Source organism: Rhincodon typus, chromosome 10 (genome assembly GCF_021869965.1).
Source record: "Rhincodon typus isolate 14 chromosome 10, sRhiTyp1.1, whole genome shotgun sequence".
Lineage (NCBI taxonomy): Eukaryota > Metazoa > Chordata > Chondrichthyes > Orectolobiformes > Rhincodontidae > Rhincodon > Rhincodon typus.
Window position 1 is genome coordinate 63,942,014 of NC_063341.1, and position 18,901 is coordinate 63,960,914.

Here is an 18,901-nt window from a genome sequence, read left to right on the forward strand (position 1 = left end):
TGTCCCAATTTTTGGCACAAGCCTCCAGACGTTAGACAGAGGACTTCATAAAATTGTTTGATCTGGTTCTTGATGCCAGGTAGTTCATCTGTTTTGCATTTCTTTTTGTCTTTTCTAAAACAATTCAATATAACTGAGTGGCTTGCTAGGCTATTTCAGAGAGTACTCGAGAATCAATCATTACTGTGAATCTAGAGTTGTATGTTTGCCAGACCAGGTAAGGATAGCAGATTTCCTTATGTAAAGGATATGCAGGCCTGGAACTTCTCATTGCCATTGCAACAGATCTTATCTGATGGTAACACTGCTTTTCTTTTAAAATGCCCACTTAACTCTCAGTACTTCATTTATTGTGACTAAACTCCCGAGCTGGCCTTCCACAGATGCCTCCATTGTGGCCTGTTGCCTAGGGTTTAATGCACTGCAGGAAGGTGAAGTCCATTCCCCCAGCAATGTAAGACATTTTGGGAATGCCTCTTAAGGGCAGCAGCACATTTACACTGAAAGGTAAGAACATAAGAAAAGGAGCAGGAGTAGGCCATCTGACCCGTCGAGCCTGCTCTGTCATTCAATAAGATCATGGCTGATCTTTTCATGAACTCCGCTCCATTTAACTGCTCACTCACCATAACTCTTAATTCCTTTACTGTTCAAAAATCTATCTGTCTTTTGAGCTATCTAGTTGAATGATTTTAAGACAACTGCTTCACTGGGCAAGGAATTCCATAGATTCATAACCCTTTGGGGGAAGAAGTTCCTGCTCAAGTCAGTCCTATGCCCCCTAGTCCCAGTTTCACTGGCCGGTGAAAACAATCTCTCTGTTTCTATTGTATCTATTCCTTTCTTAAATTATAAGACCCTCATTCTTCTAAATTCCTTTGAGTATAGTAGCAGTCCACTCAATCTCTCCTCATAAGCCAAGCCAACCCTCCCAACTCTGGAATCAAGCCAGTGATGTAAGTGTAATGAAATTCTGTAGCACTTTTGTTAGCTATTGCCTAGTTTTTTTTCTTTTAAACATTTAGTGTTTATTGATTAAATCTCTAAAATAATACATACTTTATACTTAATATGGTTGTTTATGAATAATTCAAATGAGATTTTTCTTTATAACATTTCAATTTTATTTTATGATTTTCAGTTGAGTGAGAACTGTGTTCAGTTCTGGTCACCTCATTATAGGAAGGATGTGGAAGCTTTAGAGAGGGTGCAGAGGAGATTTACTAGGATGCTGCCTGGACTAGAGGGCAGGTCTTATGAGGAAAGGTTGAGAGAGCTAGGGCTTTTTTCATTGGAGCAAAGAGAGGTGACGTGGTAGAGGTGTACAAATGAAGAGAGGTGTGGATAGTCAGAGACTTTTTCTCAGGGCGGAAATGACTATTACGCGGGGGCATAATTTTAAGGTGATTGGAGGAAGGTATAGGGGAGATGTCAGAGGTAGGCTCTTTACACAGAGTGGTGAGCGTGTGGAATGCGCTGCTGGCAGTGGTAGTGGAGTCTGATAATTTAGAGACTTTTAAACAACTCTTAGATAGGCACATGGAGGACAGTAAAATGTAGGGTATGCAGGGTAGATTGATCTTAGTAAGATAATAGGTCGGCACAACATCGTGGACCAAAGGGCCTGTACTGCGCTGTACTGTTCTATGTTCTAGAACAGGTAAGGGTAGTACATGGATTAAGTTTGAGTGGGAATGGGATCGGAGGGGGGAAGGAGGAAGTTTGGAGGCAGTATAGTAGTTATCAAATTGTTAGAGCAAGCATTAATATCTTTAACTTTTTGTGGGTAATAGGAAAAAAAGCTAAATAAACAGGAACACTCCAATGTCTCTCATTCTAACTTAAAATTGAAGACTGTTTTTGGGAATCAAAATGCTGGGTAATTGCCCATCAAATGAGCTGCCAAAGGAAGTGGTGGTGGCTGGTACAGTTACAACACTTGAAAGGTCTTTGGATGGGTAACGAATAGGAAGGGTTTAGAGGGATACGTCCAAATGCTGGCAAATGGGACTAGATTAAGGTAGAATATCTGTTTGGCATGGACGAGTTGGACTGAAGGGTCTGTTCCATACTGTACATCTCTATGACTCTAAGTTTCAACCTCCTAAGTAATTAGATAGAGGGGTCAGGACTTCTGCATAGTACGGTGCTTGGACAAAATATTTAAAATTGAAAACCAGTTTTCCACAAGTTTTAGGGCTTAAAGGTTGCTAATGAGGTCGAGATGTGTTAGGTCTTCATTTTCCAAAGTTCCTTAAGTTTAAGAAAAGTTCCATTGGACTGCAAAGTAGTTAATATAACGCCTGGATTCATGAAGGGAGGAAGGCACAAACAGGAGACTATTGCCTAATTAGCTTGACACTTGTCATGGGGAAAGCATTAGAACTGATCATCTAAGAGATACTAGCTGTGCATTTTGATGTAGCCATGCTGACTCTGACTGCCCTAAGGAAAACCCAAGGTAATCACATTTTAACTATTTTTAGATGTTCTCCTCAACCAGTTAGGGGACTCTTGTGGCGCAGTGGTAGTGTCCCTACCACTGAGCCAGGAGACCTGCGTTCAAGTCTCACCTGCTCCAGAGGTGTGTGATAATATCTCTGAGCAGGTTGATTTTGAAAATATCTAGACGTACTGTGCTTTGGTGGGAAAAAAGAAATAGTTGTATGTGATAACGCTTACAGATATTAAAAACTAGGACTTCCAGAGGCAGTTAAGGTGCCACGTTAAAGGTTATTGCAGAATACAAATAAGGATGAATTTCTGCACCAGGAGAATGGTGACCCTGTGAAATTCTCTGCCATAAGACACTTGAGATCAAAATGCTGAAGATTTTCAGGAAAGATGTAGATATAGTTCTTAGGACTAAGGAGATCAAAGGGTTTGGGAAGAAAGTGGGAATGTGGTACCGATTTGGATTATCAGCCATGATCACATCGAATGGCAGAGTGGGTTCAAGGGACCAAATGTATCCAGAAGTAGGTGTAGACTACTTAGCCCTTCAAATGTGCTGTCCCATTCAGTATGCCACTATTGTCATAGACTTCATCAATAAATGTGTAGAAGATTGTGTACCAAAGAAGTTAATCCATGTGTTCCCTGACTGGAAACCATAGAAGAGTCAGTCCCTGCTGAGATCCAGGTCTGAAGCATTCAAGTTAGTTGATCCTGATGTGTACAGGAAATCTAGGTACAATCTTCACAAAGCCATCAGTGACGCCAAAAGACAATACCAGACTAGAGTCCCAGACTGACCACACAAACACACGTCGACTTTGGCAAGGTTTATACCATTAACAGGCTACAAAGCAGAGTAGAATTGCTGACCGCAGTGCATCCCTCCCTGATGAGCTCAATGCATGCTATGTTTGTTTTGAACAGATGGTCAGTGAAATGATGTCGCCTGCCCTGACAGCGTCAGGTGCACCGGTACCCACAGTCACACCTGTAGACGTCAGATCAGCCACCTTGAGGGTAAACCTGCAGAAAGTGACTGGCCCCCAGATGGAATCCCCAGCCTTGCATTCAGATCCTGAGTGGATAGGTGACAACACCTCCTCCACAATAATCCTCAACACCTGTGTCCTGCAAGGCTACATACTCAGCTGCTCACTATGCTTCTTATACGCTCCTGACCATGTGACCAAATTCAGCTGTAACTCCATTTACAAATTTGCTGATGACGCCACCATACTCGGTCAGATCTCGGACAACGAGACAGAATACTGGGAAAAGACAGATGGCTCTACGGTATAAAAACAATAATCTTTCACTCAATGTCATCAAAATGAATGAGCTGGTCATTAACTTAAGGAAGTGGAGTGGCGGACACGCCCCTACCTAATGGTGCTGAGGTGGAGGTGGTTGAGAGCTTCAATTTCCTAGGAATAAATATCACCAACAATCTAACCCGCTGCACCCATGTTGACACTACAGCCAAGAGAGCTCAGAAAGCTAAAATTCTGCATGTCTATGATGACTTTTACCACTTTTTATAGATGTACAATTGAAAGCAACCTATCCACGTGCATCACAGCTTGATGTGGCCACTGCTGTCCCCAAGACAGCAAGAAACTACAGAGATTTTTGAACGTAGTCCAGTCCGTCACGAATACCAACCAACCCGAAGGTTGCAGGAGCAGCAACTCATATTCCTGCAGCCCAATGATATCGATGTGGATTTCACAAGCTTCAAAATCTCCCCTCCCCCTACCGCATCCTAAAACTAGCCCAGCTCGTCCCTGCCTCCCTAACCTGTCCTTCCTCCCACCTATCCCCTCCTCCCCTCAAGCCCCACCCCCGTCTCCTACCTACTAACCTCATCACGCCCCCTTGACCTGTCCGTCCTCCCTGGACTGACCTATCTCCTCCCTACCTCCCCACCTACACTTGCCTTTTACTGGCTCCATCCCAGCCTCTTTGACTGGTCTGTCTCCTCTCCACCTATCTTCTCCTCTCTCCATCTTCTGTCCGCCTCCCCCTCTCTCCCTATTTATTTTAGAACTCCCTTCCCCTCCCCCATTTCTAAAGAAGGGTCTAGGCCCGAAACGTCAGCCTTCCTGCTCCTCTGATGCTGCTTGGCCTGCTGTGTTCATCCAGCTCAACACCGTTGACTCCATTTACACTTCCTACTGCCTAGGAAAAGCAGCCAACATAATGAAAGACCCCTTCCACTCGGTCATACTGTCTTCCACTTTCTTCCATCAGGCAGAAGATAGAAAAGTTTGAAAACACATACCAACAGTTTTAAGAACATCATATTCCCCACTGTTATCAGACTTATGAACGGACAACTCAACATATTAAAGTTAATCTTTCTCTGCACCTTCTCTGTAGCCGTAACACTATATTCTGCATCCTCTTCTGTTACCCTGTTGTACTTATGTAAGTTATGATTTGTCTGGTTAACATGCAAAACAATATCGTTCACTGTATCTCAGTACATGTGATAATAATAAATCCAATCAAATCAATTAGCTCATGGTTAATCTGATTTTTAATATCACCTCCATATTCCTGTCTACCCCAATTATCTTTCAGCCTTTTGTACATCAAAGAACCTATCTATCCTTGCCTTAAGACTATTCAGATTTTGCCTGTACCACTTTAAGGAAGAGTTGTGAAGAGACTAAATGGTCTTTTTCTTTTGGTAAAACTCTCTCTGTCTTAAATGTACAACTTCTTATTTTTGAATACTTACCCCCTAGTTCTAGATTTTTTTCCAGTAGAGGAAACATCCTTTCCACATCCACCCTGACAAGCCCCTCAAAATCTTGTATGCATCATTCAAGCAGTCACTTTGAAATAGATCTGTTATTATGGACCTCTAATGGGTAGACATGATTGATTGTTTTGGCTTCAAATTGCACTCTCCCCATGCCACACTGAAGTAAGACCAGTCTAAATTCATATTGTGGGGAAATTAGATTATGTTGCAAACCCTCATGGTTATTTTCATATGATGTGAGTTACAGTAGATATGTATTCATATAATTGTGCAGATCAAGAATGTCAAGTACATCTTGGTCTGCAATTCATTTATCTCCAAATGAAAACAGTATTTTCCTATTTATGCTGTTTCAATGCAATTTTATTTTTTAAAAAAATTCCCCGTTACTTTGCTGTTGAGGTTTTCAGCCTTAGAGAAGACATATTCGGTGGAAATAATCAATCTCTGTAACTGCGGCTACAAATTGCAATTTCCCTAATGTGAACAATAGCACTCTGAAATCAGGTTAAATCCAAAGATGAATTCATGGACAGAATATGGTACTTTTTCTGTACTGGTGAGTGTGGCCTGCTGTTCAAAATCATTTTTATGCTTGTAGCTGGCACATCCCATGTTGGCTGCACATCTAATAAGGGGTCATTAGAAGTAATAATAAGAGTCTAGGCCACATATGTAAGTGTGAATCCCCACATTTAATGGGAGTGGTAAATTCTTGCTGCATGGACCCAAGTCCAAGTTCCTTTGTAAAATGACTAAAGGAGAGAATGTGCAGGTATCAAGTTTCTTGAAAGCTATACTAGAAATGTTGGTGCCAGCACAGAGAAGGGACAGCCATTCTAGCCTTGAACATATCTATACAGGAGGCATTGAAAAGGGGTTCATAAATACTTCCATGACATCAAGACTATTGCCACAATAACAAGTAAATGCAGTTGCTGGACTAAGCAAAAGTGAATTGCAACCAGATTATGTTAGATATTTAGCATACAAGTAGCATTTAAAACCAGATGAAAATGTTCAGTTTGCATTGTGAATTTAAATAATTAGATACTGAAGTAACTACACAGAAGCCAATATCCTGTCACTATGCCACCCTTTATTCCCATGTGCACTGTACACGGGCTGTGACCAGCCAGCTCCAAGCCAGTCCCAACGCTGAGGAGTCCTTCTGAATCTCCTGTTTAGATCTATCAGCCAAGGATACCTGACTGGGGTTGTTATCCTGGGCCAATGAAGAGTCTGAGTCAATGAGATCCACCTGGCCCTGATTCCAATCACTACAGATACCAGTATATTTTTCATATTCATTAGGATGGTGTAAAAGTAGGTTGGAACGTGCTCATACTATGTCTTCAAGAACTGTGCTGGGGATAAAAGTCAGTCTTTAAAACAAAAAGCAAGTACAATTATTATATACAGGAACAAAAACAAAATTGCTGGAAAAGCTCAGCAGGTCTGGCAGCATCTGTGAAGGAGAAAACAGAGTTAACGTTTCAGATCTGGTGACCCTTCCTCAGAACTCCGAACTCCTCAATTCTGAGGAAGGGTCACCGGACCCGAAACGTTAACTCTGTTTTCTCTTGTTCCTGATTTACAGCATCTGCAGTTCTTTTGGTTTTTATAATTATTATACAGTTTTGTCCTTCCGAGTTTGACTTTTTATTTGAAGGTAATGCTGAAGGTCTGGGAAATGTAGATAAGCTGCATGTTTAATACAAGATTGTCGCTGCTGCTGGAACCAATATTAAGTGATGAATTGAATGTTTTGTCCTGTATGAGTATAAATAGGAGCAGGAATAAAGTATTCAGTTCTTTGAGCCTGTTTATTAACCTTTCAAGAATGATTTCCAACTTTCCCTACCGCTCTACAGAGTGCTGGAAAATGACCTAAAGAAAAGCTTCATGTCGTCATTGTGCCTAATTTCTCCCCTGTCAACAACTTATCAAACCAAATTTGAAACTAAGCCACATCGAGAAATTAGGACAAGTAACAAAACGCTTGTTCAGAGAGGGATTTTAAGGAATGGCATCTGGAGGGAGGAGAAATGAAGTTTGGAGTAAGTTCCAGAATTAACCATGTGTGTCAGAATAACTTAACAGAATGGTTGTTTTAAATTGTATTTTTTTTCTAAAAATGTCATAATTGGGAGGATTCCAGAACATAATACAGAGGAGGAGGTGCTGGATATCTTTAAAATGCATAAAGGTGGATAAATCCCCAGGACCTGATCTGGTATACCCTAGAACTTTGTGGAAAGCTAGGAAAGTGATTACTGGGCCACTTGCTGAGATATTTGTATCATCGATAGCCTCCGCTGACCTGCCAGAAGACTTAGAGGGCGGCTAGTGTGGCGCTACTGTTTAAGAAAGGTAGTAAGGAAAAGCCAGTGAAAAGGATCGTGATCCTGACATCAGTGGTGGGCAAGTTGTTGGAGGGGAACCTGAGGGACAGGATTTACATGTATTTGGAAAGGCAAGGACTGATTAAGGATAGTCAACATGGCTTTGTGCTTGGGAAATCATATCTCACTAACTTAGAAGAAGTAATGAAGAGGACTGAGGGCAGAGCAGTGGACATGATCTGTATGGAATTCAATTAGGCATTCGACAAGGTTCCGCATGGTAGACTGATGAGCAAGGTTAGATCACATGGAAAATAGGGAGAACTAGCCAGTTGGAAGTAGACCTGGCTCGAAGGTAGAAGACAGAGGGTTGCTGTTCAGACTGGAGGCCTGTGACCAGTGGAGTGCCACGAGGATTGGTGCTGGGTCCACTGCTTTTCACCATTTTATATAAATGATTTGGACGTGAACATAGGAGTTATGGTTAGTACGTTTGTAGATGACAGCAAAATTGGTGTAATGGACAGCCAAGAAGGTTACCTCAGAGTACAGTGGGACCATGATCAGGTGGGCCAAGGAGTGGCAGATGGAGTTTAATTTGGATAAATGTGAGGTGCTGCATTTTGGAAAGGCAAATTGGGGCAGGACTTATACACTGAAGGTTCCTGGGGAGTGTTGCTGAACAAAGAGACCTTGGAGTGCCGGTTCCTAGTTCCATGAAAGTGCAGTCTCAGGTTGATAGGATAGTGAAAAAGGTGTTGGTATGCTTGCCTTTATTGGTCATTGCATTGAGTATAGGAGGTGGGAGGTCATGATGTTTCTGTACAGGACATTTGTTAGGCCACTTTTGGAATACTGCATTCAATTCTGGTCTCCCTGCTATAGGAACGGTTTGTGAAACTTGAAAGGGTTCAGAAAAGATTTACAAGGATGTTGCCAGGTTTGGAGGGTTTGAACTATTGGGAGAGGCTGAATAGGCTGGAGCTATTTTCCCTAGAGCTTCGGAAGCTGAGGGGTAACCTTATAGAGGTTTATAAAATCACGAGGGGCAGATAGAGTGAATAACCAAGATCTTTTCCCCAGGGTTGCAGAGTCCAAAACTAGAATGCATAAGTTTAAGGTGAGAGGAGATAGGTCTCTTTTAAATCTAAGGGGCAACTTTTTCATGCAGAGGGTGATGTGTATATGGAATGAGCTGCCAGAGGAAGTGGTAGAGGCTGGTGCAATTATAGTATTTAAAAGGCACCTGGATGGGTATATGAATAAGAAGGGTTTAGAGAAATAAGGGCCAAATGCTAGTACATAGGCAAGATTAAGTTGGGATATCTGGTTGAGATGGATGAGTTGGACCAAAGGGTTTGTTTCCATGCTGAACAGCTCTATGACTCTATAACTAATTTTTTTTTTTTTTTGTTCAGAATTTTGTTCTCATTGTGGGTACATGCATATGCAATAAAAACTCTAAGATGGTATTCAATGAATCTGGCCCTGATTATTCCTACGGTAATTGACCATTATGTAGAATAGTTGTACATTGGATTGCAAGTACAATCAGAACTGTTGTAATGTTGAGTTTCCAAATGCTGTAATAAATCAAAAAGCTAACCATACAAAGAGTCTACATATTATTCATTTGAAGTTAATGAATGGCTTTGCTATATAACAAGAAAAAATTTCTAACCCACCCACAGCATGAATTGCTAAATAATTGCTCATGTTCTGATCGGCTGTGTCACATGTGCTACTCCTCTCGCCCCATACCTAACATTAAACAATAACTATAATGTGTATAATTGTCTGTAAAATGCTTTAAGAAGTCCTGAGACTGAGTGGTGCAATATAAACTCCCATCTATCGGTCCCTGCATTTCACTGCCTTTGCTTAATGGCACTTGTTGGTGATTGACATGATCCAATAGAAATTTAGCAAATGACTTAGACGCAGTTGTTGATCAATGGGTCACAAGTTTTAGGATTGTAGATCAGCAAAAATCATATACTGGATACCCAACTTTGTAACTAATCACTTTTTTGTACTTTTGTTTTTATGAACATAATTTGACCATGCATTACGTGAACTGTATAAGATACCGAAATAAACTGATAAATAGTGAACTGCTGCCTTCCTGGTGTCACTTCCGTATCATAGCCAAAGCACTGTTTCTCTTCCTTCATGACCACCCCACTCAATACACACTTTCTTCTTTGGTTGTCAATCACAATTTTTAAGGCCATCTTTTTATATAATTAGTATTTTGTGCACACAACAGTTCAATACACTTTGTGTATAATACATTGGTGCATTACAAGGTATCTATTCACTGAAAGCAGATTTTGTCTTGAACATAATGTATACCATCGTTGCAAAACAGCACATCCTTGAGTAATACCAGTGTGTTTGTGTGTTCAATCTTGTTTCATAATTAACTCTTCTTGTGCGTAGCCTTACAAGCACTTGACATTTTAGGTGAAGCTCTGCACATTTCTGAACTATCAAGTACAGAGAGCACAATTTAACATACAATCAGCTTTTGGTGTGAGTTCTGTCGCACATTCATTTTTTTTTAAACCAAGCTACTTCTTAATTGGAAAACAACAGGTAACTATTTATCCACTGTTCTTACTGGCCACTGATGGAGACTTATGTTACCATCTGACTCCAGATGTCCTGGTGTGTACCTAGTATAGCTGCTCCTACAAAATACAATAACATATTCAGTCAATATAATTTTGTAAGAGTGCAATATGTGTTTGAAGAATGAAGAAATGAACACCTGGTTTATACCAGTTTAGCATTTATAAGAGCAAGGTATCTATTGATGTGGAATAAATGTGTGGAGAGAAAGAAAAGAAAATGCAATCTTTGTAGTGTATTCACAAGCGCAACGTCTGAAATGAAGTAATTTTGAAAACAGTCATAGCTATAATGTAGGGGATAAAAGTTAGTGTAGGGTTTTTTTAAATTTACTTGTGGGATGTGGGTGTCGCTGGCTGGTCAGCATTTATTGCCCATCCCTATTTGCCCTTGAGAAGGTGCTGGTGAGCTACCTTTTTTGAACTGCTGCAGTCCACCTGCTGTGGAGCCTCCTACTCCACTGAGTTGTTTAACACCAGCATTAACGACTTGATGTGGCAGGACTACAGAGCTTGGATCTGATCTGTTGGTTGTGGGATCACTTAGTTCTGGTTATCACTTGCTTATGCTGTTTGGCATGCAAGTAGTCCTGTTTGGTAGCTTCACCAGGTTGACATCTCATTTTTAGTTCTGGTGCTGCTCCTGGCATGCCCTCCTGCACTGTCCATTGAACCACGGTTGATCCTTGGGTTACTGGACCTGAAATATTTACTCTGCTTTCTCTCAGCAGATGCTGCCAGAGCTGCTGAGTTTTTTTTCCAGCAAATTGTTTTGTTTGATTTCCAGCATCCGCAGTTGCTTGTTTTGTTTTGGTGTTCTGTACAACCAGTGATTTTTTTTTTAAACTAAGCACTTATAATAAACTTCAGATCATTTCCCTTTTTTCAACCAGACCATTCTGATACAGAAATAACTCTTTTAGAAACATCAAATGTTTTCACATAGAAGAAAGTTGCTCTGTTATTTTTTTGCTACATTAAGTTGCTTTTGTGTGGTTTTCTTGATTTTTTTTTTGCCCCAACTCTTGCCCTTTTATACATTAGAGTAATTTTTAGTACCTTCCTGAAAGCTATTGTATTAGGAGAGATCACTTACGATGAAACATTTTCACATTCTGATAATTGTCCAAAAAAACCATTCTCCATACTGATTTTCTTTATATCATCGCTCCATATCTTCAATTTACCTACCAATGAAAGTTTAATTTTTTGCTTACCATTACCAATCACTTTTATCATTTTGAAGAGATTTACCAAATTCTTTATTCCTTTCAATCAGTTTGCAGGAATAATATCCATCCCAGTTGCTGTCATCTTTTCTTCGTAACTCAGAATCCTGATCCCCAGTATCATCTTAACCTACACCGCACACAGACCAACAAGCATTAAAATCTCTTTCCCAGAGGTTAAAAGCTAATGTTTATATTTTTTTCATGAATCATTTGCCATTATCCTTCATTACTAAAGGCTTCCTGTTAAGAGTACATTTTGCTTGAACAACTATTACCATATTTAGATGCTCTTTTAAAGTGTGCCGGGTAATATTGGAAACCCCAGCATGTGTTGACAGCAGTAAGATAATGCTGCTTTGAGGTTTTAAAGGAAGGTTAATGTAGTGGCTTTGCCTCGAATGATGTCTGATATGTGCAGCAAGTTTAGTGTTTTGCTAAAATTGCCTGCAGCTTAAAACCACATACCTGTTCATTAGTGAACTTTGTTTACTGTAGCAAGCTTGAATTGAATCCAAGTCCGCCAGTGCTTCTGCACAATTTATTTTCTGAATTACTTTTTACTTACTTAAAATGTGTTGTGCACAGAAAGGTACAGTGGAATAGGGATTATTTTGGAACTGTCTTCCTAACTCCCATGGATTGCAGCAGTTCATGAAGGTGGCATACCTCTCAAGGCAGTTACAGATGATCAGTAAGAACTGGCCTAGCCAACAATGCCATAATCCTCTGATTTTTTTTTTTTTTTTTTTGTAAATTGGAGTAGCAATCCCAAACCTGTACCAGTGAACCAGAAATGTGAAGTCTAATCCCACCATGGATGGAGCATATACAATTCAGGGAATTAAATTAATTTGGAATTAAAAGCTGATATCAGTAGTGGTGCTCATAGAACTACCAGGCTGTCATTTAAAATCCATCTCACCAATCTCACCAAACTCACCAAAGATCCTCAGACAGCATCTTCCAAATCCATGACCATTTCCATCCAGAAGGATAAGGACAGTTGATATATGGGAACACCACCATCTTCAAGTTTCCCTCCAAGCCACTCACCATTCTGACTTGGAAATATATTGTTGTTCCTGCACTGTTGCTGGGTCAAAATCCTAGAATTCCTTCCCTAGTGACATTGTGGGTCAACCCACAACAAGTGGATTGCAGCAATTCAAGAAGGCAGCTCACCAGCATTTTCTCAAGGGCAACTAGGGACAAGCAATGAATACTGGCCAGCCAGCAATACCAACAGCCCACAAACAAAAAATTAAAAGAAGAAAATCTGATTCACTAATGTCCATTTCAAAGAAAATGAATTTGCCATCCTTACTTGATCTGGCCTTTGTAATTCAGGCAGATAAAAATGTGTTTGAATTTAGTTGCCATCTTAAATAGTCTAAAAAGCAACTTGTTTGTACTAAAGCTGCTGCAAAAATTAGCATAGAAGTAAAGCTGGATTAACCCATGAATAAATTCAGCACATGGCACACTTGCTGTAGAGCTGTATAAAACTTGATAGTTAGGCCACATATGGAATATTGTGTGCAGTTCTGGTTGCCATGCTACTAGAAGGACATGGATGATTTGGAGAGAGTGCAGAGAAGGTTTACCAGGGTATTGCCTGGTCTGGAGAGTTCTAGTTATGAGGAGACACTGTTTTCACTGGAAAGACAGAGGCTGAGATGGCAACCTGATAGAGTTCTTCAAAATTACGAGAGGCATAGATAGGGTGGATAGTCAGAGGCTTTTCCCCAGGGTAGAAAGAGGGCACAGGTTCAAGGTGAGAGGGGGAAAATTTTTCACACACAGGATGGTGGGTGGCTCGAATGCACTGCCAGTGGAGGTGGTGGAATTGGGTATGTTAGCAACATTTAAGGTGTATCTTGATAGACACACGAATGGGAGGCAAACAGAGGGATAGAAATCACACATGGACAATATTAGCTGGTCTAAACAAGGATTAGAATCGGCGCAGGTGTGGTGGGCTGAATGGCCTGTACCTGTGCTGTATTGAATTATATTGTATACAAAGTTCCCCACCCCCCTGCTGTCAATTTGTAGCCTAACGTACTGATATTTTTCTGAATTATACTTCTGTCAACACTGAAACCCTCCTTCATCATCCTAGGATGTGCTCTGTCTCAGTAACACAATTAGCCCAACAGAGGTGGCACCAGAATATTATACTTTTGGAAGGAAGTGGTTCTGAAAATCCATCATGTTGATGCCAGACCTGCAAAAGTCTCAGGAGATAATGTCAAACATGGGCTAGAAAAGTTCCTGCTGATTTACCACCTTTTGGCCCTGTCAAGTAATGAATCAACACTCCTCCTAGCTGAGGATCACTTGGAAGCTTTGAATATATCAAGGACATGGAATGTAGTTTATCAGTGAACCATTCCAGGAAGTGGGCACCCACTGATTGAACTGTTCAAGTCTGAAGAACACCGCTGCAATACCAGGCATAACTGTGGTTCGAGAACAAAGGGCCAGAAAAACCCAGTCTATTTTTTTGAAGATACATCTGTGCATGGCAAGTGGTTGAAGTGACCACAGGACAGGTCTTTTGAGACAAAGCCCTGTCTAGGCACAAGGTATGCCTTGTGTAACGTCACTGCGAAATAGGAAGATTCTGAAAAAATCTTGCAGTAGTATTGTATTCCACTGTATCTGTGAACTTATTCCAGTTACTCCAGCCATGAATAATAGTGAACAATTAAACATTGCAATGGTGGACGTGATACCATGGATGTGGCATCCTTAACGGTAGTGGAGCCCAGTATGTGAGAGACGAGACTGATGCTAGCAACCATCTTGATCCAGAATATTGTAGATCACCCATCTGTTTGTTATGAAATTTCAGAAACCTTGAATATTTGTGCGCACAAATGCCAGGCAGTGATCATCAATATGAGGAAATCTGACCATCATCCCTTGAAATTCACAGGTGCTACCTTTGTCGAATACCCCACTATCAACATCCTAGGGATTACCATTGACCAGAAGCTGAACTGGATGAGCCATATGAATACTGTAGCTACAAAAACAGGGCAGAATCTAGGAATCCTGCAGCAAGTAACTCTCTTGACTGCCCAAAGTCTGTTCACCAACCAAAGAACACAATCTTGGAGTGTGATGAAGTAACCCCCACTTGCCTGGACATTTGCAGTCCCATTAATACTCAAGAAGCTTGACACTATGCAGGACACATCAGTCCACTTGATTGGTACCAACTTCCACAAATATTCACTGCTTCCCACTCATGCAAAGTTAGAGAAGTATATACCATATATAAGATGCATTGCAGAAGTTCACTGAGGCTCCTTGGCAAGTACCTTCCAAAACCACAACACCTACCATCTGGAAGGACCAGGGTTGCTGATACATAGGAACACCATCATCTGCAAGTTCCTGTCAAGTCACTCACTATCCTGACTTGGAAATATATACTGTTCCTTCATTGTAGCCAGTTCAAAATCCAGGAACCTCCTCCCTAATGGCATTGTGAGTCTACTCGCACCAAATGGATTGCAGTCATTCAATAAGTAAGCACATTGCCACCTTCTGAAGGGGAACAAGGGATGAACAATAAATGCTGGCCCAACCAGAGAAGGGCACATCCCTGAATGAATTCAAGGTCTTTAAAATGATGTACTTGGTTTCCTGATATGATATGGAGTGAACTAGATACAGTAAAAGTTATAAATGTTGTTAATATCCTGGTTGTAATGCTGGAATCCTATATTTCAGAAAATTCAGCTTTCCTAGTGAAGCTGTTAAATTACAGCTGCCTGATAAATTGGAAATTAACCAGGTATGTCCAATCCACAAAAAGGAGCACAAATGAAATCCAACTTATCAATTCTATCAGTCTACTTTCTATGGTTGGCAAAATGAAGGAAGTTGGCATTGGCAGTACTATCTGTTGGCATTTTCTGACTGAGTCTGCCTTTTGCTCAGTTTGTGTTCTGTCAGGTCCACACTGTTTCAGAACTCATTCACAAAAGCACTTCATGCCAGAAGTGAAGTGAGAATGCTTCCCTTTCACATCAAGGCAGCAGACAATAGTCTGGCACAAGGAGGGCTTGTAAAACCAGTCAGTTCGGTCAGGAGAATCTCTTGAGCAGTTAGTGTTATATTTAACACCAAAGGAGGATGGTTGTTATTAGAAGCCAATGATCTCAACCACAGAACTTCAGGCATTTTTGAGGGTAATATTCTGGCTCAAACTGCATCCAGTTGTTTCACTTAATAGTACTTCTCTCCAGGTCAAAATTGTCTCAATTCCACCAATAATGAAACAGAGTCAGAAGTCACACGACACCAGGCTATAGTCCAACAGGTTTATTTGAAATCATAAACTTTTGGACCGTAGCCCCAGCATCAGGTGAAGTGCAGCAAAACATAGAATACATTCACATGTAACTGATAATTAATGCCTGGTGTAAATAAGCTTCTGCACCAATCGGGCATTAATTAGAAATTTGATGGAATGCATTCGACCTGTTTACATAAGTGTAGCTGCAGAAACAGTTAAGCTTCATATCATCCAGAATAAAGCTGTCCATTTGAACGGCAGCTTATCCATCACCTTTAAATAACCACATCCTCCACCAGTGACGCACAGTGCATATGGTAATCATCATCTACAGGATGCACTGCTGCAAGTTGCAATTTGCTACGGTTTCTTTGACCTACCATCTCAAACCATATCATCTCAAACATGACATCTCTGAAACCTTCCAAGTTCCTTACAACTTTCACGCCATCCTAATGTGTAATATTAGGGTCACTGGACCCGAAACGTTAACTCTTTTTTTTTCCTTCGCAGATGCTGCCAGACCTGCTGAGCTTTTCCAGCAACTTTGTTTTTGTTCCTAATGTGTAATATTGTTGTTCTGTTAGTCATTGGATCTTGGAACTCCCAACTAACAGTTATTGGTGGACTGCAATAGTTGAAAAAGCAAACTTATCACTGCTTACTGAAGGTCACTTTGGAATGGTTACTAGAGTCAGGCTTGCTAGCAATGCTGACATCCTAAAAATGATTTTTTTAAAACAAATAAAGTTTAATTTTGTAAGCTATTGATAAATTTGTGTTACTGTAAAATACAAGGGTATCCCTTGCTGAGAAAATAGCCTCTGTCCGTAGAATTCTTAACTTCAAAAAACCTTCTACACCTCCTGTATTGGTATTTTCTGTTGTAGTGGAAGTAATTTTAAATGGCTGTAGTCTCTCTTACCTTTTAGTTTCTTATTTGCTGAAGTTACCCAAGTATCATCATAGGTTCTTTGTAGAGATCAGGCATTTTTAGTCTGCTCTTACTTCACCTGGGGGTGTGGATCCAAGTGAAAGATATTATTTGCCTAAATAAAATTGTAACTCCATTTTCTGAACCTGAGGCTACCCCCTATTGCTGCCTCGGAATATGTATACAGAATTGTTTTATTTTATTTATTTCTTGAGTATGAGAATAAGTGTTCTTTTAATTTTAATTATTTTTCCACTTATTTATGGTAGGCAGTAACTGGCAGACCGGTACAAAGATCTGTGCTGCCTTGCCTGGTTACAATCTGTATTAATATTTTCTTAACAATCTGTTCAGAGGTGATTTTTTTCACAACTTGGTATGAGCGTAATATGCAGTATCCAAGTGTTCTGAAGATGCAAAGCTAGATGGGAAGGCAAATAGTGAGGAGGACATAGGCTGCAGAGAGGTATAACGGCAAGTTAACTGAGTTGGCACCAAGGTCAAAAATGAAAAACGTGCAGAAATGTGAGGTAAGAATTGAAAGGTAGACTTTTTTAAAGAAGGGCATAAAACTTTTGATCTTCATAAAATCTCAGATAAACTGTGTCAGACAAAGAATACAAAGTTTGGGTTGAAGGTGCTGCAAACAATTAGGAAGGCCAGTGGCATGTTGGCTTTTATTGCATGGGGACGGGAATACAACAGTGAAGTCTTGCAACAAGTACGCATGGCTTTGGTGAGATCACACGTAGACTACTGAGCTGTTTGGTCCCGTACCTGAAGTAGGATATACCTGTATTGAAGTCGGTATGGCAAAAGCTCATTAGATTGTGAGATGAAATAGTGTCCTAAGGTAGGAGGTTCATTAGTTGGGCTGTACTTTCTGGATGTTAAGAAAAATGGAAGGTAATTGCATGGAATCATATGAGGGGCATGGCAGGATAGACTTATGGCAGAGCATCTGGGGAATCTAGAACACAGGAGCACAGTTTCAGGGAAGGGGTCAATCATTTAGGGCTGAGAAGGAAAATAAACTTCACAAGTTGTGAATCTTTGGAAATATTGTCTTTGAGAGATTTTGGAGCTCTACATTCATGACTGGCACACCTATGCTTTTGCGGAACCATGTCACATGTGATGTGAATGGGGAAAGTGGAATTGAGAATGATCAACTGTGATTGTATTGAATGGCAGAGCAGACTTGGGGCATCATATGATTTTCTCATACTCCTTAGAGTGAGTTGCATTTCTGTGGAATTAGAGTTTTCCAAAAATTTATTTTCAGCTTGTTGTGTTATTGATTAATCTTTATTGAGCAGAAGTCTTTTTCTGAAAAAAAACAAACTCTAATGTTGAGGTGTGAAATGTTTTTCTTTCAGAAAATAAAAGTTTACATCAAATGGCCCATGAACGTCTCGGAGAGCTGTTAAGAGTGTTAAAGGTTGTAATTAACAAGCATCAGTCCTTAAATTCGGTGGACATTCTAAGTGCAACAGGAACAGTCATTTCTAAAGTAAAAGGTAATATTGAACAGTTTTTCAGTTACGTTGTAATATATAAAATGATTTAACTGAGCTGTTGAAGATACTTTTACATTGGATTTGAGTTAAATGTTTAAAATATTCCTTGTATGTACATCATTGTTGATTTAATTAAAAGCTTAATATATATTCCTGCAAATTCTAGTTGAGCTTCTGTCCATTTAACTTTTTGGGCATTAATGAATCGCAAGATTTGAGAACAGTGTGAGGAAAGCATCACTACTGAGGTAGATGATCAGACATGATCTAATTGAATGGCATATGCCTACTGTGTTCCTTCTTAGCCCTCACTCTTGTGCTCTGTATTTTGTCCTCTCACGCTACTTCCCTTGTTCACACAGACGCTCCTTCCCCTCACCTTCTCCCGTCCACGCTGCTGACTTTCAATCTGACCACCCTTCATTTTCCGCTACTTCAAGACTTTGGTGTTTGCAGATGAACTGTTATGAGAAACACAGGTAGACCAAGCCACTCTCATTTTGATGCCCATTCTTAAATCATAGATGCTTTCTTAATGTTCTCATTGTTATACAGAGACAATTTATGTGCAGCATCTACACTGGCAAATGGCTGCTCTTGTAACCTGACAAGTTGTATAGGAAATTTCTACTGTACAGTTCTATATGTAAGTCACATTTTTCAATTAAAAATCGCCAAGTGCCAGTAGATGTATGATT

The 18,901-nt window shown here is 40.3% G+C and overlaps 1 protein-coding gene across 1 annotated transcript in view; it reads left to right on the forward strand.

Moving 5' to 3' along the window:
• The window catches only part of LOC109933190 (rho GTPase-activating protein 29-like), a 102,349-nt gene that overhangs the window by 19,701 nt on the left and 63,747 nt on the right, over positions 1-18,901 (forward strand). Inside the window, exon 3 of the mRNA XM_020532151.2 lies at positions 18,063-18,203. Within this exon, the coding sequence (XP_020387740.2) occupies positions 18,063-18,203 (141 nt within the window). The remainder of the gene's footprint in view (positions 1-18,062; positions 18,204-18,901) is intronic.